Source organism: Myzus persicae, unplaced genomic scaffold, assembly GCF_001856785.1.
Source record: "Myzus persicae strain clone G006 unplaced genomic scaffold, MPER_G0061.0, whole genome shotgun sequence".
Taxonomy (NCBI): domain Eukaryota; kingdom Metazoa; phylum Arthropoda; class Insecta; order Hemiptera; family Aphididae; genus Myzus; species Myzus persicae.
In genome coordinates, this window is record NW_019103354.1 from 260,839 (window position 1) to 285,110 (window position 24,272).

General features: G+C 28.0%; 2 protein-coding genes across 3 annotated transcripts; both read left to right on the forward strand.

Annotated features, from left to right (window-relative positions):
* The first annotated feature begins 3,697 nt into the window (after positions 1-3,697).
* Positions 3,698-8,938, forward strand: LOC111034361 (zinc finger protein on ecdysone puffs-like). The gene is made up of 11 exons (XM_022315542.1): positions 3,698-3,829; positions 3,927-4,330; positions 5,976-6,101; positions 6,167-6,288; positions 6,370-6,490; positions 6,555-6,845; positions 6,915-7,016; positions 7,075-7,156; positions 7,232-7,690; positions 8,085-8,386; positions 8,520-8,938. Exons 2-11 carry the CDS (start codon positions 4,079-4,081, stop codon positions 8,808-8,810), a joined length of 2,148 nt encoding a protein of 715 aa, XP_022171234.1. The 5' UTR covers positions 3,698-3,829; positions 3,927-4,078; the 3' UTR covers positions 8,811-8,938.
* Positions 8,939-15,119: 6,181 nt separating this feature from the next.
* On the forward strand, positions 15,120-17,750 carry LOC111034364 (mediator of RNA polymerase II transcription subunit 10). 2 transcript variants are annotated; one of them, XM_022315546.1, is made up of 4 exons: positions 15,120-15,206; positions 15,305-15,452; positions 15,534-15,617; positions 16,946-17,750. In XM_022315546.1, the coding sequence occupies exons 2-4, from the start codon at positions 15,316-15,318 to the stop codon at positions 17,445-17,447; spliced, it is 723 nt and encodes a 240-aa protein (XP_022171238.1). In that variant the 5' UTR covers positions 15,120-15,206; positions 15,305-15,315; the 3' UTR covers positions 17,448-17,750. The 2 variants fall into 2 exon arrangements, with proteins under 2 accessions (XP_022171238.1, XP_022171239.1); XM_022315547.1 differs by having other exon boundaries at positions 15,140-15,452; positions 16,946-17,136; positions 17,206-17,749.
* The last annotated feature ends 6,522 nt before the right edge of the window (positions 17,751-24,272 follow it).

A 24,272-nucleotide genomic window follows, 5' to 3' on the forward strand; every position in this document is an offset into this window, starting at 1 on the left:
TTTAAAAAAAGAGAAAACAATCGTATTGGAATCTTGGAGGTAAATTCGACACTAAGATTTAATATTTCATAAAAAAAAATGTTTTAATGCATTAATTATTTTCTATAAATTAAAGGATAAGATAAATTACCAATAATTAAACCACTATTATACGATTATAATGTTATTGAGTTAACAATATCTTTAATAAATATAATAATTTAATATAGAATTGTGAATTGAAAATTGTTCAAACAACTCCCAAATGTTTGGGTTTTGTATGATGATGATTATTAAAAGAAAGTTATAACTTTCGATAACTGATTGCAAAAATACCCCCTGATACTTTACTCTGTCATCACTAATTCTAGACTCTTGTAACTAGAGTCTAGTTGGTACTTTAGAGTTTAGAGGATCAAAAAATTGAAACACTTATCTGAATAATTGGGAATAAAAAAAATTACCAAATTATATGAATATAGGTAAAACTAATATCTCTAATAGTTAGAACTGCAAACGCTTATAAAAAATTGAGCTGATATGTATTTTTATAATTTTTAAATTCGATAATTATCCTGTTATAGATGTAGAATGTAGATATATATACAATTAAAAACTATTTTATAGACATGATTAAAAAACCTTTATAAACTAGTATCAATTTTTATTTTATTTTTTAGTAAGATCGTAGGCAACGATCGTAGATTATAGGTGCCTATTTAATTTGAATAACCTCATCTAGACTCTGTTATATCGAAAATTAAATCGTTTTCAGAGTAGATATTGGTAAGTACTATTTAATTATACCCCCCTGATAGATAAATGGGAGCTGCTCATATACCTAGCTATTAGACAATTACTATAAAGATGATGGATCTAGGATCTATCACAGCTTCTGCAGGTGAGCTTTTCATGATATATGTATTTATTGTTTAATTGTACTCTAATAAACTATGCTGCACAGGGAACCTCTTATAGGATAACTTATAAGGCTTATACGCATATCGCTTAAAAAGGTACCTATTAAATAATACCAGTATTATACTATTATAGTATTAGGTTACCGTTAAAAGCTATGAATTCACAGAATTCATAAAATCGATGATAACGAATAGATAGAATAACAACATACATTGAAGTATGATTAGAAGTTTCAACCTTAAACAATATATAAACTGTAATCCGAGTACCATAAAAAACGTTTAATTAAGTTACGAAATGGCAGATCCCTAGAGAACTTGGTAAATTTAAATAAATGTCAACTATATAGGTGCGCGTGTTTGGCTTTTGAAAACGTTGGTGCATCTAGAACCCTTATAAATTCGATATAAAACTAGTAATCAATATTCATAAGTCATAACTCATAAACATGAAACCATCTTTTGCATATTTTTTACGAAAATAACAACTTTCCACGAACACGTCCAAAAAAACACCAGAAAAACTTGCGAGCTAGTCCAAAACAACGGAATAGACATCCCATATCCGTTGAGATCTGAACACATTCACGCCACTCACGCAGACACCCCCACCGCCCCACACAAACATAAACGTCTAATATTTATCTATGAGATATATTAGGTGAATATCCATGATATCTAATGGATGGTTATGGACGACTAATAGATATTCTAATAGATATTTAAGAGACATCCAAATGTCCGTTTTTTTTTTGTATACTGGATATCCATACAAAATGTCTTATGGTTGTGCATTCTACATTCCTACTATATTTAATGGTTATCCATACATTTATTTTGATATAATAATATCTAGTAGACATTCTGTAGGTATTAAGATATCTATCAGTCATTGGGATAGGCAGGGAGCAATGGGTCATAACCCCCCCCCTTTTGACCGTATTCCTTTTACATACAACTAGTATAAATTGCCATAGTGATGGTCTTTTAAGATTGTTTGACATTGACAAGTGACAATATTTATGTTACAATTTTTTTTTTGGCTATGCTCCCCATCACCATTTAAAAATTCTGGTTATGCCACTGCTATTACAGTGTTATAACTTATAATAAAGATGTTCAATTATTCAATTATATTTATTCAGACATAAATTCTTTATTTCAATTTTTATATAATATAGCCATCTCCCACCAATTAAATACATTTTTGGCCTATTTTTTTTGGATACTAAATATAAATACAAAAACCACATTATATATCATTTATATATATTTTATTTAAATGAAACAAAACAATAACAATTTTAAACTTCATAATATATATGCTACTAATTCAATATTATACTTCTAACTATATATTATACAGCTAGGTATAAAAATATAAAGCATATATTTAACAAAAAACAAAGGTTATAATAATAAAAAAGAACTTTAAACTTTATGCTTCAAAAAGCAGTCTTGTGAAACAAAATATAATTTAAAAAAAATTTATTTTTATACCTACTTCATATGTTACTAGTTACTAGTAATATAATATACATTTGATCATAATAATATTATATAATTGCAAGTATGTAATACAATAAAAATATACCTATGTTATATGATAATATATTTAAAAATTACGAAGTGTTATAATAAAAAAAAATAAATCGAAACTTTATGCTTCAAAAAGTAGCCTTATAAAACAAAATAACATTTTATACTTTATTGTCTTTATATGCTACTAAATACTTGATATAATATACCTATATAAAGGCATCTTTAAAATTTTACTCAAATTAAATAGAAATAAACTAACAATATATTACTGTTGAAACTTGAAATTGTCTTCAACTAGGTATTTATCAAAAAAAAACCACCAGCATCTGCAGTCATCTGGATCTCTGGCAGTCCACACACAACAATAAATATAATAGGCTCGGGATAATTCGACAAGTGGTACATCTTTCTATATATTATAATGATATAATATATTATATTATTATAGACGATAGATGACTATATTAATTTTACTATTAATTATTATAGTAGGTATTCAGCATTTTGGTGTTTTTCGTTTTCGTACGGAGGAACTGGTCAAAAATCAATGCGTAAAAATATTTAAGTTCTATGGAGGCACTCGCCATCGATGTGTCTGAAGTGCAAAGAAAAAGCAACGATTATTAGAATAAATTAATGCGTAATGGTAGTGACCTAATAGCGCTATGGTATCGTTAGGTTAGGTTTGCTATGGTCTATGAAGCAGCCTGGCAGCTAAGTACTAACATGATGGGTAGGCACTGGGAAATGCAACGATACGGAATAAATTGAATAATCAGTAATCACTCTATTAGATTATTAGGCCGGGGCTATACAAGGTGTATTCCGCCGAGATTCGAAGGCTGCGTATTCCGTCGAATTCAAAATGCATTATAGTTCATATCGGATTAGCTATAACACGGATTTAATACGCCGCGTTTCCAACCACGGTGGAAAACACCGGTCAGCTTAAGTTATGCCGTTTTGCGGACTATCTCAGAGGTAATAAAGCCGCAAACTCTTGATTATATGTTGTTTTAAATTAGGATGGGCTATAACCGGTCACAAAACGCGGCGGAATACGAAGCGCTTGAAACGGGGCAGAATTCGTCGTGAACAGCCCCAGCCTTAGTGCATTAGTGCAATTATTCTTTATAAATGTATACGATGATATTAAACACAATAATATTCATATTGATCGTTGCCGCTAAACTTGTCATGTTGGTCACACTGTGTTTGTTGATACCATTGACGCCGACGCCACCGCCACGAAACCGGCGGCGGCTACACCGCTACACCGGCCCGCATCGAGCACTGACTACAACAAACCGAGTGCGGACTGGCGATTGGACGCCATCTTTTTGTTGTGGTCGACGACGTTGGTTTCGATTAGTGTTCAAAGTATTCAGGTACGGTACCTCGTCCCGGTTTTTTCATCGCTATTATTTGTTAGCGACGTTTAAACTCATTTTGCCCTGCAATTTTCACACTGATTTCTGTGTTTAGGTAAATACGGCATACTGCGGCCCCTCATTCAAATCGATTTTTGCTGTCGCGCTCCTGCGTCTATTTACAGTCGGTACTGTTTATAGTCGAGTCGAGTCAGTTTACACCGATTATTTGTCGTCCGTTTGCGTTCTAATATTCGAAACACTCCGATGGCGTACAACCGACGAAGTGGCGGTGGATATGGTGGTTATGGTAGCGGAGGCGGTGGTTATGGTGGCGGCCGGTACAACAACGGCGGTGGTTACCGAGCCGGAGGTGGCTCAGTTAATCCTTGGCAATCTAGCCCTGGTTCCAGTGGTCCGTTACCGCGACAGTCTCAACAAGGTGGGCATCCTCCACCCGCTCAATTGGCAATGGCCAGTAACATAATCAGCAAGTTATTAACATCAACTAATTCAATGGTAACTATAAACTCTTGCTTGTTTGTCAGGCAAATTATTGTTACATTTTACTAAATTAAGGTGATATAGCATCTGTATGATAATTGGCGAGAAATTACAGTTCATCTTGGTACTCGTTGATTGTAATCTATAGAAGTATTTTATGAGTCTTTTTAGAACAGTCATTCCCTAGAATAATCTATTTACAGTTATAGGTACCTACACACATAAAAAAATCAAAAACTGTTAACGTGTTAAATGCCTACATCGATTCGGCCTATCACCGCTGTCGATAGTCGTGTTGCTTGTGTGTGGGCGAGGGTTACAAATTTGTCGTTAAAATGTAAAGATCACGACAAATTAATACTAGCTATGGCAAGTAATTGACATATGTTACTGAATGCCCAACAAAAATAACAAATGAGTACGGCATTAGCCACCTTCCTAAATTCCTAACAAGAGACAGAATATCGCATGTCACCATGGGTGCCCGTGCACTCATGTCCAGTTACTTGATATCAGCTACGGGCACCTGTTTAGTCATGTCAACTAGTGGTTGACACCGGCAAATGTTAATAAGTATAACAATTAGCTAAGAAATTTAAGTTTAGGGAACCTTTTTATGTATTCGACACCTTTAACCCGAATAAAGTGTGTTTGGTATAAACTTAATAATATTGAATTTAAGTTATAATTTTTAAAATTGTATCAAAGTATTCAATTAAATTTTATAATAGTACTGACTTAAATCACAACATGTAACAATCATAACTTATAGTATAGTTTTAACTAATATTTCTATAAATTTTAACTTATATGAAACGGATTGAACTAAAATATTTATAAAGTAAATATGAGTTCTCAAACTTTTCTCAGATATCTCAAATAGTGCAAGCATACTGTCAAGTCCAAAATGTGTGACAGAAAGTACACAATGTTCATTTTTACTAGGCATTATTGAATTTTAAAATTTGTTAAATAAAGTTTAGCCCATATCTCTTTATAAGTTATAATTATTAACTATCTACATTTGAGTTCTTTTTTCAATGCTTTATTCGTTCAATTTTGTTGAAATCATTTTTAAAATTATTTAAAATAAGATTTAGATACCTTAGAATCTACATTTTTTTTCTGTGGTGTACCATAATTGAAGTAAGAACCACATTAGTATTACTTCTACTTCAGTTGCATAGTTTATTTTACAATAATTACCAAAAAATCATCAAACAAATACATATACTTAATACATAAGCCATATGGTGGCTAGAGCCTACATAATTTACATAGAATAAAAGATAAATAAACAACAATAGGTTAGCTTTATCTAATTTGTCTTTCCATTAGCGGTTTTGTACACTCTTCGTCCTCCTTGACAAGCAAAATGTCCTCTACTGAATTATGGAGCACTGTAGGATTATCCAACCTCTTGCAGAGCCCCCTTCTGATTGTATTTATATACTAAAAGTTGTTTACCGCCTGTGTTCAGTTCCAAAAACATGGTTAGGTTGCGAAGGTGAGCTGACTGGATGAGTTTGGTTTGACGCAGTGAACATTCCTCTCATGATTTATTATAGTAGTACCATTCTAGATATTTCACTAGTTCTATGTAAAATTAATAGAAAAGTTATCTTAAACATCCTTTTAATTATTATAATTTATATTTTAGTCAGGAAGTGGTTATGGTGGTGGTCCAAATCGAAGTGGAAATTGGGGCAATGGTGGTCCTAGAATGTCCCATATGGGTATGCGCCAAAGACAAGATGGTCATGGAGGATTCAATAAAGATAACAGGGTATTTAATTTATATTTAATAAAATAATTACATTTAATATTGCTTTAATCTAAATAATGTTTTAGCGCCGGGGTGGTGGTGATCCACACAATAGATTTTCTGGAGGAGGCCGTAAATCAGGGGGTGGAATGAAAGATGGAGATAAACGTAAATCTGCAGGAAAAGTTAATGATGAAAACAAAAAAGGGTATTATATAACTTTTCGAATATAATTAATCTTACAAATAGGTTTTTACATTTGATACTTAATGTTCCCATAATGTTTTAGACAAAATGATCGTGAGAGAACTAAGGAACAATTGGATGCTGACAAAAAAGTGTCTTATGTTGGTGTCCCTTCAGCCGTACTTTATTGTCATGTATGTTCCAAGCACATGTGGGATTCTGAGGTATGGTAAAATTGTTATTGCATAAAAACTATGATCCATAGTTTTTAATTTTGCATTATTTTAGTCTTTTGAAAAACATGTACGCGGAAGACCTCATGAATTGATGATGAATTACTTGGATGAAGCATACAGAATGCGTGTTGATTTTATGAGACATCAAATTAAAGCTGTTGAAAACCAAAGAGAAATTGATTTAGAACGCGTTACAAACAACAAACATAAATCTAATAGTGGCAATGGTAAAAATGCAGGTGGCAGCTCTGGTTCTAAACCACTTCTACGTAGCTATTGCCCGATGTGCGATGTACGTTTTTATGGACCACTGACTGGGCATCGAAAGAGCGATAGACACAGGGTAGGAATTTATATTTAAACATGTCTTAAACAAAATTATATAGTACAAAGTGTTAATAAATTTGTATAGAAACTTAAACAATTTTTACATCCTGAATGCAAATTGTGTGATGCCTTATTCCATACACGACTTGAAATGGATGAACACAAGCTTACAGCTGGACATTTAAAGGTAAATAAAAATTATTCTGCTTGAATTTGGTGTATAAATATAATGATGTTAATTTTAGAAAGTATCCGAAATGCGCAATGTTGAACATCCTCACTTAAAAGATGATGAATTTGATCTGATTGACATGATTAAAATTGAAGGTTAATTTTTTTTTTATACCTATTACATTTAAATTTAATTATATGTTAAACAATATGTATTATATGTGTATTTAGAAGAAGACCAGCAAGATCAGGATCAGATGCCTGTTGCCAAAAAATATGAAATGCTCGGTGATCGTGACGCTACTAAATTAAAATTAGAGTTAGAAGGTGGAACTGGAGAAAAACATCATCGTGGTGGAAAGAAAAGTTTGGCTAAATCTGGAACTAATGTAGATAAGGCTAATGCTGCTGCTGATGCTACTGATACTGCAGATACTGCTGATACTGCAGATACTGCAGATACTGCAGATACTGCCATTACAACTGATGACAAAGAACAAGATGAAGAAAGTAAAGAAAAGAAGGAAGAACAAGAAGAAATGGATGCATCAGATATTATTGCCACGGGAGAAGAATCGACTGCAGAAGATGCAGTTGCTGATCAATCATTAAAAGAAGATAATGCTGCGAATGAATCGGCAACTAACAAAGAAAATCAACTTGCGGCTTATGATCCAAAGGTGGCCATAGGTAAAAAAAAATCCAATGCATATGAAATTATTGTTCAATTGTATACATAGTAATAATTTTTTAATATATTCTATATTAATAAATAGTTGCTTAAAAATGGCCAGTAAATAGATAAAAAATAAACTCATTAAAAAGAAGAATGCACATAAGCTTTTTGATTATGCATTTGTTTTTTATTCTTTAAAGGTTTAAACTAGTTTCAACTTAATTTAATTCATAATTTGAAATACATTTACTAAAATAATGATAAAATTATCATTCAATATTAATAATAATAACCATTTTATTCGCATTATTATTATTGTTGTACCCTTTAAAATATGAATTGATTACTAGAAACAATGTTATTTTTTTCTAACCAATATTCACTGAAATAATTATATGTTATATTTAGGAAAAGAATTATTGATCTCTTCAAAGGGATATGTGTGTAGATTGTGTAATTGTTTCTTACTGGATGAACAACGAGTTTCAATCCATTGTCAGACTGCGGCCCATTACATCAATTACACTACAATGACCAAAATGAAAGAAGCTACTTCGGGAGGTAAGAAACGAGGCATTGATGAAGTGATTGAGAAGGATGATACTCCTAAGGAAGGTGAAGTTTTATTAAAAGAAATAAAAGAGGAAAAAGTTGATGCTGTTGTCGAAATCGCAAATGATGTAACTGTAAAAGTTGAAGTTGATCCTGAGGTTTGTTTATTACCAAATATATGTATATTTATTTTAACCGATAACCCCAGAACAGCTAGACCCAGATCATTACTGTTTTGGGATATTTGTATGTATCGTCCTATATACTGATTCAGGGTTTTCATGATTTTAGGAGGGCAGAGCTGTTAAACGCATAAAATTGGAAGATCCCAAAGAAGAAATCAATGAAATGGATACAAGTGAACCACAATCAAGTGAAGTGATTGAAAATGAAGAGAAACCTGTTATTGAAGAAATTAAAATTGAAGACATTAAAATTGAAAATTTAAAACCAGTGCCAGCCGCAATACCAATATTGCCTGTAATGGTGAAGATAGTAACTCCACCAAAACCTACTAGAGGACGTGGTGGTAGAGGTCGTGGAGGAAGAGGTGGTGTAGCTAGGCGTGGAGCCAGGCGTTAAATTTATAACTAAAAAAAAAATTATTCTCAAAGTAAAAAAAATATTCACCCTCATTTTTTTTTTTATCCGGAGTAGTCTCAGTGATTTCTACATTCTTTTTACTATTATTATACATCTATATTTATTAGTAATGACAAATCTTAATAATGTATCTTTAATTTACCCACGGACCATAACAATATTTTTTTTTCCATTAAATTATACAAATATATTTGCTATTATTATAATTTGACTAGCAGTTTTTTCTGATAGTTATTAAGTGTAGTAATAATAATATTACTTTAGTAAATATTATTCTGGATATAAGTATAATTTAATCATGTGTGAAAAGTTATACTATTATAATATTTAAATATAAATTTAAATTTAAATTTTACAAAATAATTATTATTTTGAGTAAGATTTTTTTTACATTTTACTATATTATGTGTGTGTATAATAACTATTTTAATATTAATCCGTATATTATTCTATTACAAAATTGAATTTTGTCCTTTTTTTCAATTGAACCATTGATTTACTATTGTAGTTTTTAATAATAATTGTTTAGATTACAAATCTTATTTGTAGAAAAAAATTGCTAAGAAAATTAATAAACATTTCTGAGATTCTTAATACTGTATTGTATTTAGTGATTCCTTTTTTGTTATTTCAGGAAAGTATTACAAGAACAAAATGTCTGCACTTAATTGTTAAAATATATATACATCTTGCACAGTGCTTTAACAAGTGAAGGGTGGGCGGGAATAATGTGCTATGTAGCAATTCGTAAATGTTCAGGAACAACTAAAAACGAAAACTGTATCATACATATTTTTTTAATGTATTTGGAACGCACGTAGCACGTTCTTCCATATTCGACTATAACACTACAATATTTTATTATTTATTTTTAGTGAATAGTAAACGCTTAACGCACATAGCACGTTTTAATAGTCAACTAATCGCCGGTTTCGAAGTATACACAATGATTGTGTACGAAAAAACATTCTGGGAATTTTTCGATTCTTAAAATATATCGAGATTGCTTCATAGCACGTTATTCCGCAAAAACATGAAAATTGAAAAAACTGTTACGTAGCATGTTATTCCCGCCCACCCTTCAAGTGATGTAAAAGTAATATGTCTATGCAAAAATGTTAAATAGTTATTGTAAATATTAAAGTATAATATGAGTTGTGTTATACTATTTATAAGTACAAAAGTTTTAACTCATCTTTAATTCAATTTTTTAACTAAAAATACAAATTTAAGGGCACTCGTTTGTTATAGCTCTATCACAACACCACATAAAATTTATCACCTGGTGACGGTCCCTTATGCTATAATATTTTTTATATACCGTTACAAAACTTACAAATATAATTATATAATAATAATAAATTGCTTGCAATTAATAATAGCATATAGTTAATTTATATTTCATAATTAAAGTAAAACAGTATTCTGAAGAGTGTGTGTTTCCATTTGACAAACCAGTTATGTTTAAACCTTTGAGAAGTTTCATAATAATAATTTTGTATCATTAAAAATATATAAATTTATGTATGTAAAACTTGTGTAATGTTGATCTAAACACCAGGTTTATTTAATTTATGATTAAGTAAAAAAAATGTTCTTGTTTAAAATTGAAATGTCTCATTCAATTAATGATAGTATTGTTACAAAAAAGGTTTGTTTAGCCAGGAATGTTAGGCAGCAATAACTATAGTAAAAAGATGTCTCATCATATTATAATGTGCACAAAACTAAGTATTAGTTCATTATGTTACTCTCTCTCTCGATTTTAAACTATTCAAAATATGCTAATTAAGATCACTTTAAATAAAGATAAAACAACTCTTTTGATGTTTTAAATATTAAAAATTTATATTTAAAATTATTAGTCCTTTTCGTATAAAACCATAATGACCACTACCTTTGTGTCATGGTGTTGGTACCAGGTATGCTAAAAATCATTATACAATACAGTGGCCTCATACAACAGGCACAATTACCTACACAATTTTCCACTGTGTAGGTTTAAGAAAGATCTTACAAACTAGGCTTTTTTGTGAATTTGACTTTGACATACTATTATAAAATACCTATACTTTTCTTTTTCTTTTCTTTTTTTTTTATGAATTTATATTACTGTACAATATCTATTTTTCTATTAATGTTCTATATTCTGATTATTAGCATTTCAAGTTTATAAATAATGATTTTTTATCATGATTAATTTTAATATTTTTACTAGACAGTACACACATATTTTTCTTTATATTATATGATTAATAATTTTTAAAAAACTTTCCATGTATGTTACTAATAAGTATACTCATGTATACATAATAACTCATGGGCCTCCACACTAGAATACTCGGTAAGACCTAGTTTTCTTTTCTTGAGAAATTAATTATTAATAATAAGTAGGGTGCGGATTTGTATGTATTCAAAATTAAAAAATATGTACATATATATGTATTTAATTTTATCCAAATATATAATTAAAAATACAAGATATGTAAAAAAAATGTTTTTATTCTTGAAAAAAAATTTATAAAATTAGTATATTAAATAGGTAAGTAAATATAAATTATATAACACTATATTTTATTGCTATTTTATTAACATTAATTATTAGGAATACATTCAAATTAACAAGTATTTATTCATTGGAGTTAGGATGCTGAAACAACATCTATTTCAATTTTGGAAATCATATTTTCAATGAAACTTAAATTGTCGCAACAATATGCAGCAGCATGTAACCAAGTACCCCAGCAAGTTATCACTGGCTCCAGGGAAAGAGGTGTTTGGGGGTAATTTACTTTAAATAAATTTACATGACAGGGTGCTTTAAGGAAAAATTTTTTTAGTTGATATCAAAAAATCAACTTCGGAAAATTCTGATCTAATTTAACCTGGAGAAGATAACACAAAATATAAAACGGTGATACATTATTAATTTTGTAAATAGCTCAATATTTAACAAAAATATGTAACACGAGTAAAATATGTAAAAATATGTGAAAATATGTAAAAATATGTGAAAATAAGTAATATCTAACATAGCTTAAAATAATCAGAAAATCCTGTAACATATATTTCTATAAAGGAATCATTCGAATATTATCATGCCCGACAAATATGTAAATACATACAAATCCGCACCCTAATAATAAGTAATAACAAATGTCACCTAGTGAAAATATTTTGCCACCTAGTTGACTATATTTTTAAAGATAGGGCTACAAACAATTTATAAAGGAGAATTTTTATACAAGGTACCAAAATAATTAGGTAATGAATAAATTTGAAGGTACCTATAAGAATATAATATAAGTAAAAGTACCTACTTATCTACATATTGTCCTATTATTGATTATAAAATGTATATATTATTGTAGAAACGACCTTACAAACCTTCAGACCAAGAAACTCATTTAAATTGTTCATTCATCAAAAAGTTTTTTAAAAAAACCGTTTAGGTACCCTCAAAATATAATATATTGATAATAATTTTCATAAATATTTTTAATCTATGAAATAAGCATAGTAAAACAAGTGGTTATTTTTATAAATAATACAAGTTAATAATTAGATTATACAGTTTAATATTATAAAGAATATCTTCCTTGAAATTACCTTTTCTTTTAAATAAATTATACCTAACTTTTTTTATTAATTTTTACCATTTACTTTTAGCATTAAGATTTAATTTTTAATTATTAAGAGGAACATGAAATAATACTATCATACTATAATTCATTGACTATTTATTTTGAGAACAAAAATAACAAATGTATAGTCGACTAGTGAAAATTCCTTAAAAAAATGACTGAGCAGACGTGTACCTATCTTAATCTTATCTTAATAAAAATTTTAAATTCGTAATAGAAAGCTCCAAAGCTGAAAATGTCTGTTACATAACCTACAAGTTACAAAGCTCGAGCTTTGGCTAAAAAGTCTTTGTTTTATCGAAATGAAAAAAAAATTTAATTTTTCGTTATATGGTTCACAAGATTTTCTAGGGAACGACAATTTTATTTATTGTATCAAGATCTTCGTTATATGAGTTGACTGTATGTCTGTATAGTGCATATCATAGACCTATGAACTTAACATAATTATTGTGTTTATTGATAAACAATTTAACAATAATTAAGTATAAATTATAATGTATACATCGATCAATGAACAATCACTGATTCTATTCTACTCTTTTTATTTTTCTACCATCAGCCTTTCTTCCATTACAGCAATTTATTTTTATATCTGTCACCGGATTTAGTACTAATATATTTATTAAATTTTATTCTCGATTCTCGTGGTTACTGTTTTTAATTTTTGTACATGACACATGTATCACAATTACAGATACTGTATGTAGTTCTATGCTTATGCAACAGTTCTACGGTAATATTATAGTTCTATCTAGTACTCTTAAAGTCATCTACCAAAGTGACACCGACTAGTGCATTGTGTATAAGTAGTGTGATATACTTATTTATTTTAACACCTGTGACCTGCGTAGTGCGTTTACCTATACGAATATCACAATGTTTTTTTAATAATTGGTTTTCTTCATTAACCTAGATATTGTTTTATTTTCGATATGAAACAACTAGCAAGTAATGTAATGAGCCTAAAATTTTCCGACTTCTATAATGTATACAAATTGTGTATGATATTTTTAAGGTTTGCCATTTTTACTGCAGCCCGTGTTATCTTATTTAAGTACCAATGAACGTTTTATCGAATTTTCATTGTATAAGTATAGATGATCCATTGTATTTCTTATTCAATATTTTACAATTGTAATCCCTCACGGTCATACTGTAATAGTAATTCTAAAAATTGACATAATATATTCCTAATATAGCATGTCAAGCACATGAATATAATTAGACTAGTGTTCACTGTTCAATATTATGCACTTATTAATATATTTAAATACCTAAAGAAAATGGTTTGTAATAACAATTGTAAGTTTATAACATACAGTAGGTAAAATGTAAAAAAGTAGGTACCTACTTGCTTGACGCTTGTACTTGGTACTTAAGTATATTTTATTATTTATATTATATTATTTATATATTTTTTATTATTTTTTCATAGTTTAAAAAATAATAGCAATCATCAAAATTCATTAAATACCTATATATATTTTTATTTCCACTGTCTGATTTTAAAAGCAACCCAATTGGCTGGTTGTAAGTTCAAAAACATTACCTATTTTTATAATTTTAAAGAAATATATTATTGTTCACTGTCACATGATAAAGTATTAATGATCACTATGTGTTGCGCAAAGGTTGAAGGGAGCATAACAGCATTTTATATGTTAAATAAATACGTGTATTTTTAAAGATGAGCTTAAATTTTTTTTTTCATATCTATAGAACGAAAAGACGAGGACGTGCGTATTCATTTTAATATATTAATGTTTATATTATATAAATTTACAAAAATTTGTATACGGGCATATGCAAATCCCTATGTATATAATATAAGTACTTACTGAAGTATAAAAGAAGATGACAACAAAATAATATCATAGTTATGAGTAATTACTAATTTTATTTCTGACACAAAAAAATTCTAAAAACCAACAATTTTTTTAAACTTTTTAAGTTAAGTTAAATACTAACTAATGTATTTGTTATAGCATCGTTTAGTAAAAAATGAATTGATAAAATAAATTAACTTAACTACAAATTGTTTTACTCAAATTGATAAGAAAACTACATCAATGATGAATTTGAGTTGTGTAATTTAGTCATATTTGTGGGGGTAAGAGTGATACATTTATATAAATTATAGGACTATGTTCATAATCATAGACATAATATTATTATAATATTTTTATGTCTATGTTCATAATATATGACAATCATTGAATTATAAATTATATGTCAATAAAAAATAATCATTAATCACAATAACCTATAGTTATACATTTCCTATAGAATATTCTTCGAAATTTCTCTGAATTATGAACAAAAATAAAAATAAATGATTAGTATACAATTGACAATTTAAATTGAAAATGTAACTAATTTAGTTAAAAATAAGTTCCAAAAAAAAAGTAACGATTCATTTAACTTAATTTTAATTTTTAACTGGTTAGTGTCAGCCACAAAATAATAATATAGCTTTCTAATATTATTAGGACATGAATTTATAATAATAATTGTATAACATTCTATGGCTATGCTGGGCCCGCTCAATATGTTTGGAGGGGACGTAAAAACAAGATCTAAGCGGCGATCATGGAAGTGAATCTCACCAGTTTCTATATTGATATCAAATATTGATAACAACAAAGATCAAAACAATGTCTAACGCTAAGTGATTAGTCGTAGTGTAGTCGGTCGGCGGCTATGTTAAGTACTCTATATTAAAACATTAGTGAGTTAAGATTTTACATTTCAGTTTCCATTTTTTTTAAATTACTACTATGATATATGTCATACGTAAATAATTGATCATCGTCTCGTTTCAATCAGATATCGTGATAATGGCTTCGTCGAGTTCATCGTCGCCGTTGGAAGACTTGGAAACCCAGTTGGAAATGTTTGTGGAAAATGTGCGACAAATACGAATAATAGTAGCCGACTTCCAACCCCAAGGGCAGACTGTATTGAATCAAAAAATGTATTAAAAATTGTTCACTATTGATTATTATGATTGTCTAGAAATTTCTTTTGTTATTAATTTTTGTTTATTCTTATACAGTCAAAATGCCGTCACTGGTTTACAAGAAATTAATAAACTGAAATCTAATGTACAAGACATTCATGTACCTTTGGAGGTATTTGAGTGAGTATAATTATAGTATTTTTGCATTTACAGTAGGGTTGCCATACGTCCCGGTACACCGGGACATGTCACCAGTTCATGACTTCTGTCCCGGTCGTCCCACTAGACCCTACAAAAGTCCCGGTTATGTGTAAATAATATTAGTACCAATAATTATAATAAATTATGTTTTTATAAAAATTATATTTGTATTCTAAAACCATGAATTTCACGTCGAATTTCATACGTGCGCTATGGGAAAACCAGAGCTATTGAAACAGGTGAAAAAGTCAGAAAAATATAATATTTCAGAATAAATAAATAATATTTCGTTAATCAAATGTATCTTCTAATTTTAATGTCTTTCATAATTCAATACTATTATTGTTTTATTCTATATTATATATATATATATTCATTACACTGCGTTCTAAATTTTAATATTAAAAAAAAAAAAATGTTCAAATTATTTTTGTAAATGTCCCGGTCAGTACTTGAACTTTTATGGCAACCCTAATTTACAGTCTCATAATATCTATTGTAAGGCTTACATCATATGTTAGCATCATTAAAATGATTGTTTTTTATTTTAAAAAAGAATTAGGTTAAGAGTAATTAATTCAATTATTTTTATTAAGATAATAACTTAATCAACATTTTAGTGCTTATAATCTGAGCCATATTTATTAGAATTAAATACAATGGGCGCCATTTATAAGACTCACGGATATAAGGTTCAGTTGCCTAATAGTTCAAAGTTTTCTGGAACTGTTCAGACGTATCCAAATACATTATTAAACATTTGGTTATAAGACTCAAATTTCATAAAAATAAACATTTTTGGTTAAAGTTTAGAAACAAATAAGTTTTCAAAAATTATATTTTTTTGGGGTGTTATTTTTGATTTCAATTCATGCTTCATAGTGTGTGTGTGCACAACAAATTGTATCACATTTCACATTTTTCGTAATTATTGTTATTGTAGCATGGGTTATAAACATTCTCCCTATTATCTGGCACAGTTATCGTGACCAAAATTACAAATTTTTTTCCTAAATAATAAATAACATCATACATCTTTTATAATTTTTTATTACTATGTAATGAATTTTATAATATGTATTATCATTTTGATTTTTTTATCAGAATTTTTAAATTTATTCAAAAATAAGTATGAAATATGTAGTAAAGTAGATTCAAATTAAAGCAACTTTGCCTATAAGATTCATTCCGTTATTAGACTCACTTTGTGCTGCTCCCATAGTGAGTCTTATAAGCAGCGTGCACTGTATTAGCAATTTTCATGATATTTTTATATTAATTGCTTTTGTTTCTTTTTCTCAAATTAGGTATATTGATAGAGGGCGTAACCCTCAGCTTTATACTAAGGACTGTATAGAAAAAGCCTTACATAAAAATGAACAGGTCAAAGGAAAGATTGATGCTTTGAAAAAATTCAAAGCCAATGTACTCACGGACTTGGGACAAACATTCCCTAATGAACTTAATAAGTATAGAGCATTACGTAGCAATTGTTATGGTACTAGCAGTGTTGTAGCACCACCGCCACCACCACCTCTGAATATTTTATCGTCTGTCACTTCATTAGGGGGACCAAATTCCCAACAGCAACAGCAAAGCTTACTTGGAGGATCAAGTTTATCAATTCAACAGCAGCAGCAACAGTTAAACAATGCTTCTTCCATAGTGTCATCTGCCTCTTCTTGCTTAACTAACTCTCAACAACAATCAAATTCCCCGAATATTACATCATTATTGGGCTGTGATGGTGTTTCCACTGTATCTGCTGGCAGTAACAGTAACAATATCGGGGGCCCTACAGGTACCTAGTATTAATTGCTTATGTCTTTTAAATTGTGTATATATATACATTGTAATTAATAATTTCAAGATTTGAGATCTTAAATTGTGTTTTTGTGAATTATAAATTTACTCATTTATTATTTTCTACCAATATACCAATAAGGTTGGTAATAATAATGGGTGGCGAACAATATTGATAAATTTAGTACTTTTTATATCAATCTTAACTACCTAACTTTTTTGTAGACATTAATTAGTTTAATTGAATTACTATTATAGATTAACAATATAGGTACAAATTTTTTTTTATTATTATTATTTTGAGTTTAATTGAATATTATTCTATTACTGATATATTGATAATTTTAAATTAATTATTGTAAACATCAAAGATAAAACTATTGTATAAGTTATTATTTTAATGCACATTTAGTTAATGGAAATGTGTGTGATTAAAATATTATTTAATTAATAACATTTTTTCTGTGCCTTATGTATAAAATATTTTTAAGTAATAAATAAAATAAAATAAATTAAGTTTTTTTTAAATCTAATATAGCCTAGCCTAACCTACCATTGTTCACATAAGTGTGATTTTTCACTAGAATCTTTACAGGTGATGTAAAATATTAGAGTACAATTATTCAAAACTGTTTTGAGCATTGAATACATCGCAATTTTGAATATATTACAAATGTAATAAAAAAAAATAACTTTTTTACTTATTAATTAGTAATTACTAAAATATGTTCTTCGATTTCTACAACTTATTCCATCAAAAAGTATTAAAGAGATTTGAAAATATTTTTTAACATCATTCAAAGTAGTATATAATAATTATTTATGTCACAACATTTCTATCGTAATCGTTTTTCATGCTTTTGTTCTTTATGAATGACCAGTGTGAGGTAGTTAAGTAACTCAAATTACAAATTACAATCGCAGTTACGCTGAAGTAATTTTATATTTTATTTGAATTAACACATTTGTAATGAAATTACATTTTAAAAATAATTTTTATGAAGTCATGTATTATTTTCCATGTTATTAAAATAAGTTATGCAAGTTCAGTCTCTAACAAAAACTAAGGCCTGCAATATTTGAGAAAAATTAAAAATCAATAAAATTTAATTACGATTTCAAAAGTTTTAGATAATATTCAATAATATTATTAAAGATCCCAGGAATTAATACTCATACATTTTGTGTATGTACAACATTAAGCCATTAACAATGTACATCATCAATGCTATACCTACACTACTATACAATTTATATAATTATCAATGGTATACTTACCACTTATTAGTCGTTATGGACTGATTTTGTAGTAATATTTAAAAATTGAACTATTTATAACACCCTACTTTTTAAATAAAAAAGTAACTTAAGTGATGAAATTTAAGTAAAAATATGTAACCTGACGTGTTATATAATGTTAGCCTAGATTTATAATATATCATATTGCCATATGGTTTTTGTACACTATAATGATAACTAGGGAACGGACTTTGGTGTAATATAAAAATCAAAATATATACATAAATATGTAATCATTTTTACCCAAAAATATTAATAATATGTAAATATCGAAAAAATACATAAGCATGTTATATATGCCAACTTCTTCAGGGTCAATTTTAAAATTTTTATGAAAAGCCAACATAGCAAGAACATTTGATCGACCCTGTAGAATAAAAAAGTAATGCATTACACTTAAATTTAATCTGTAGGACAGAAAGTATACTATGAAAAATATTGAATATATTTTAATTGAGATTGAAACCTCAGACAATGTGTTTCTTAAGTATGTTTTCACTAATTTCAGAGTTGAAAACATACGTTCTGACAATGACGTCGATACTGGTAAAGTTTAGTAAAGTAAGTTTAAGTAATAGAACTTTTAGGAGAAAATAAATATTAGGGTAGATGTCTTTATTCAAATATCTAGAGCCTCAAGACTTCGAGATATTTTCCCAGATCGTTGTATCTTGGTTCAACACAGTTTTAATTCAACCAAAGAATCATTAGACACCACGAGAGAATACAATTTAGTTTCATCATTTTCAGTAAGTTTTTATAGAAAATAAGCATTCAAATCCTATACAATGCTTAAATCATTTATAGAATCTTTGTTATGTACAGCTGGCATGGGGATTCAGGTTTGTTTTGTATTAATTTCTATAAAATATACTATAGTACCATGGATACAACACCTAAATCCCCCCCTCTCATAATTACGCAACTGGTGCCCTTGTGTTTTTCTACAATACTGATATTTTCTATCAAATGTATGTACTTATTTACTAAATATGTAAAAATATGTAAAGTAAATTTGGGTTTATTTCAATTAGAACAATTTAATTCGTACAAATTTTTTATCAGATTTAAAATATCTTATTCCAATAAAAATATGTATTTGCAATACAATCCATACCCTAATGATATACTACTTATTATATATTTTTCTCCTAATTTAATACTCATTAGAATGTTATATATTGTTATTATTATTGTTGATTTCAATAACTGTATCAATTTACATATGCATGTTGTAGCGGTCATTATAATATTACTGTAGGTAAATAAGTTGCTGATGTAATGTCAAAACGTTAAATTAAACTAAAAAAAATTTTTTTTACCCATATTGGGTCGATGAAAATCTAGCGTTGAACAAATAACCAAGGCTGGGCATTAACAAGTTAAAAAGTTAAGTTACTTTTAACTAAGTAACATAAGGAGTTAATTTTTTTCCATGTTATGTTATAATATATGAGTGAATTAATTGTATTTTCATGGTAAGTTTTTATTCCAAAATGAATGTTTAAAAATACCAAATATTATTTATAAATTTAATTATAATTTATGTTTTTAAATAACCACCTACTAAATTGTACTATCAAATTGTGTAGCACTATTTCTGGGCTCTGTAATAGTGATCAAAATAACATAATAGGTACTTAAATACCAATTCATACAAATTATGTGAAATGAGTAAATAAGGTATAAGTATATCGCAAATAGTATAAATTGTATAGTAATAATTAAAAAGTTATAAGTAATAAATAATAATTTATAATAATAGTGTAACTACATACTCTCAAAATGTAATGTATTTATAAATATTATTTAGATAGTAGATTATAAGAGTGCACACACCCCATGTCTATCCTAGTCATAGTCAGGGATGGCCGGATTAAATCTAATTTATGCGGCCCTATGCAATAGTTAATTATTTGGAGAGGAGGGGGTTGAATAAAATATGGACATTAATTAACTATAAACCATTGTTTTGTTTTAAAAAAAAAATGTTTTGACTGACCTCAGTTTTCTTTACAAAATATGAAATAATAATAATACAATTAAAATAAATGTTGGGTATGAAATAGAACAATTAATATTTTTGACCATCGTTACTCATTCAGTGTCGTTAATCGTTATCATAGATCAACAATATGTATTTAATTAAACATTAAAAAATATATAACTACACAATTAAAAATATATTAAATAAAATTAATTTAGCGAGCCTTTTCTTGAACAAAATCAGTCGGTACATTTTTTAACTCCAGGTTTTCCATTACTTCTTTTCAATAGGAATTGAAGCAAGATCACTTAACCTTTCTTGATTCATAGAAGACCTCAAATAGTTTTTAATTATTTTTAATTTGGGAAAGCTCCGTTCACCAGATGCGACCGACATAGACATAGTTAAAATAATGCGAAGTGCTACAGCTACATTTGGCAACGTTCTCGGTAAACGAAGTATCAACAGTATATTATTATTAGTTATTACTTATTAGTTATTACATATTTATTTTTGTATATTTTGAACAATGAATATACAATTTAGCATGCTATATTATAATAATTAAATCACTTTGATTCATTCGAAATTTGCCGCACCCACACTAGAGCCGCTGCCTATTTTGGTACCACATTGAGCCAGCCCTGGTCATAGTAGACACTTTTGACGCCTATAACTTAGGTGTGATTAAGAATATAATGTATACGTATGTGTGTCTTAAAATGTTATGTATAACTACCCTGACAGAAATGTCAACTCAAACTTATGTAATGAGTCATGAACTCATGACTAATGGATATTGAACAGAATAATTTTAGGAGTAACCATTATTGAGAAAAGAAAAATATAACTAATTTATCTAGCATCCCATACGGCATACATGTTAGTAAACTTATTAATAAATAGTTAAGTATTATTATATTTTACTAAAAATAAGTCATTATTATTTAAAAAAATGACTGATTTTTAGTTAAATTTGAGTTAAGTTACTTTTTTTCTAACTAACATGTAACTTTTATAAGTTAGAAAAACAAATAAGCACAGTCCACAGCCTCTTAAAAATGATGCTCTCTAAATTAAATTAGTTTAAATATAACATAATATTATTTTACTGTTTAAAGGTAAATAAATAGTTAATATTGTTAAAATCTTGTTAGTCAAAATATTTTTTTTTATTATATAGTTAATAGGTACCTACTACATTATTACTATCATATTATATAATTTGTCTCTAAGCAAAAAAAATTGTCTTTTTTTTCGCTAAGTAATTTGTTCTTATGGCAAAGTAGTTAATGTAAATTCTAATTTATAAAATATTATTTTCAGCTAAGACGTATAATTTATAAATTTCTGCAAAATATTCCAGTAAGAAAAATTTATGAAAAATCATGAATTAGATTTTTAAATTTAATTTAACCAAAATCTTCCGAAGCACTGGAGAAGCAGGTGTCAAGCTTCCCAATATAAGTTTTTATCTTCCATGTTTCCTGAATCTGTCGTTGAGAAGTGAGTGGCAAAGAAACTGCTTCTCTGATTGCCTCGTCCGTCTATCCCCTCCCCCCAGAGGCGTACTCAAGATCTTTGAATGAAAGGAGGTCCAGTTTTTTAACAAATATATAATAATAATAAATAATATAAATTATGAATTAAAATTAAAATTATATGTATTTAGTAGGTACTTATATATTTATCATGGAGTGGGTTTGACCTCCCCCCCTGAGCACCCCCTGTCACAGCACCAATTTGAAAGTGGACTACAACTTTAAAAATTATGTTCTTATGTTCTATTTCAGCGTTTTTAAACTTTTTTATCTGTGGAACCCTTTTTTATGTCCCTACTTTTTAGCTTTTAACAACAAGTTATAACAGCTTGATAATTAGAACCCCTACTTTGTTTCAATAATTTTAATGTGTCTTTTTATGTAAGGATGATTTGCAATAAAAATTATAATGATTTCATATAATAATAATACGTATACATATCTACTGTATTTAATTCAAAAAATATTTTTAAATAAAAATAAAAATAATATAAATTTAACGAGGTAAGTGAAATTGCTTTTTTTATAACAAATATTCTTAATATTAATTATTAGACTTTATCGTTGATAGTTGTATTATAAGTATTATAACCCAATATAGGTTAAGCATCAAGTCTGTTATATGGTATTTTGTCCTTGTCGATACATTTTTATTTCTGTATACTGTATAAGCCTATAAGTAGTACTTATTAAGTAGTAAGTACACTATAGAAGTATAGACTTTACCACATACATTATTATTTAGTCATTCTTTTTTTCTCTAATACAAACGATTTTTTTCCCCACTAGCCTCTATTAATCTTAAGTTAATTTTTTTAAGTAATTTTCTTGAAAATATTGAAAAAAAGTACTTAAGTTTGGCGGAACCCTGAAAAGAAACGTTGTTCTATATCAATATTATACTCACGAGAGAGAGCGTTGAGTTAAGAACATTTTTGCAATTGGTGATTTTACTTTAAGATTACAAAAAAATCATAAAAAACAATTTTATGTAAATGCGTTTTGTCTATGTCGCACCTGTGTCTGAGAGAGATGACAAATATTGTGCAGACATCCTTTTAAAGCGAAACCATTTATTTTATTGTTGCTATATATCAGTAACGTACGTGGGAGGGTTGGGTCATAGAAAAGAAGCCCGCCCCCACTATTGCACTATTTTTTTATTTGTCAAGATTTTACTGTGCAAGGACGAAAATGCATAGAATCTAGGACGTTTCCTCCCGTGCCTACCCCCAAAATGGGATAATTCCCACCGGACAAAAAATCAAGAATAAAAATATTAAGTAATAATATGCAATTCAAATCAATGAATTTACAAATTATTAAATTAATCATATAATTAAATTCATTAATAAATATAAATATATTAATATAATTTAAAAAAAAAAAAAATAAATTCAATAATAGGTTATAATAACATTATTTCCAATACAAAATCCACTAAAATAAATATTAAGCAATAACCAATAAGCCTACAAATTATAAATACAAATAAATAAATGTATAGGTACTGTTCACGAGACTATTCATTAAATAACTAATTATCCAAATTTTTATATTAATGTATAAATAAAATGTATTAATTCTTTTACATCACTTTGGTTTATCAATTAAATTGGGTAGGTAAGTAATAAATTAATAATGTAAATATTGATAGTCGATAGATGATATTTCGGGTAAAACCAAAGAACCTATTTTTCAATCTATTATTATGTGTATAAAAAATATGTATTGCTCAGGGGAGAACTTCCAAATACCAAATTCATATATACCTATCTACGTTTCAACGAATTAGCTATAGGCAACATAAATAAAATATCGGACAGCCGTGTATCAGCCTTGGATATTTTATATTATATTAATATTATTTTTAGTTATAATATAGATAGGCATAGGTTGAATTTGTTTTTGTAAAGGGGAAAATTAATGTGGGTATTTCGAACTTCATAATACCGAGATTAACAAAATTCTTGCTTAGGTATGTATATTTTTAATCATTAATCA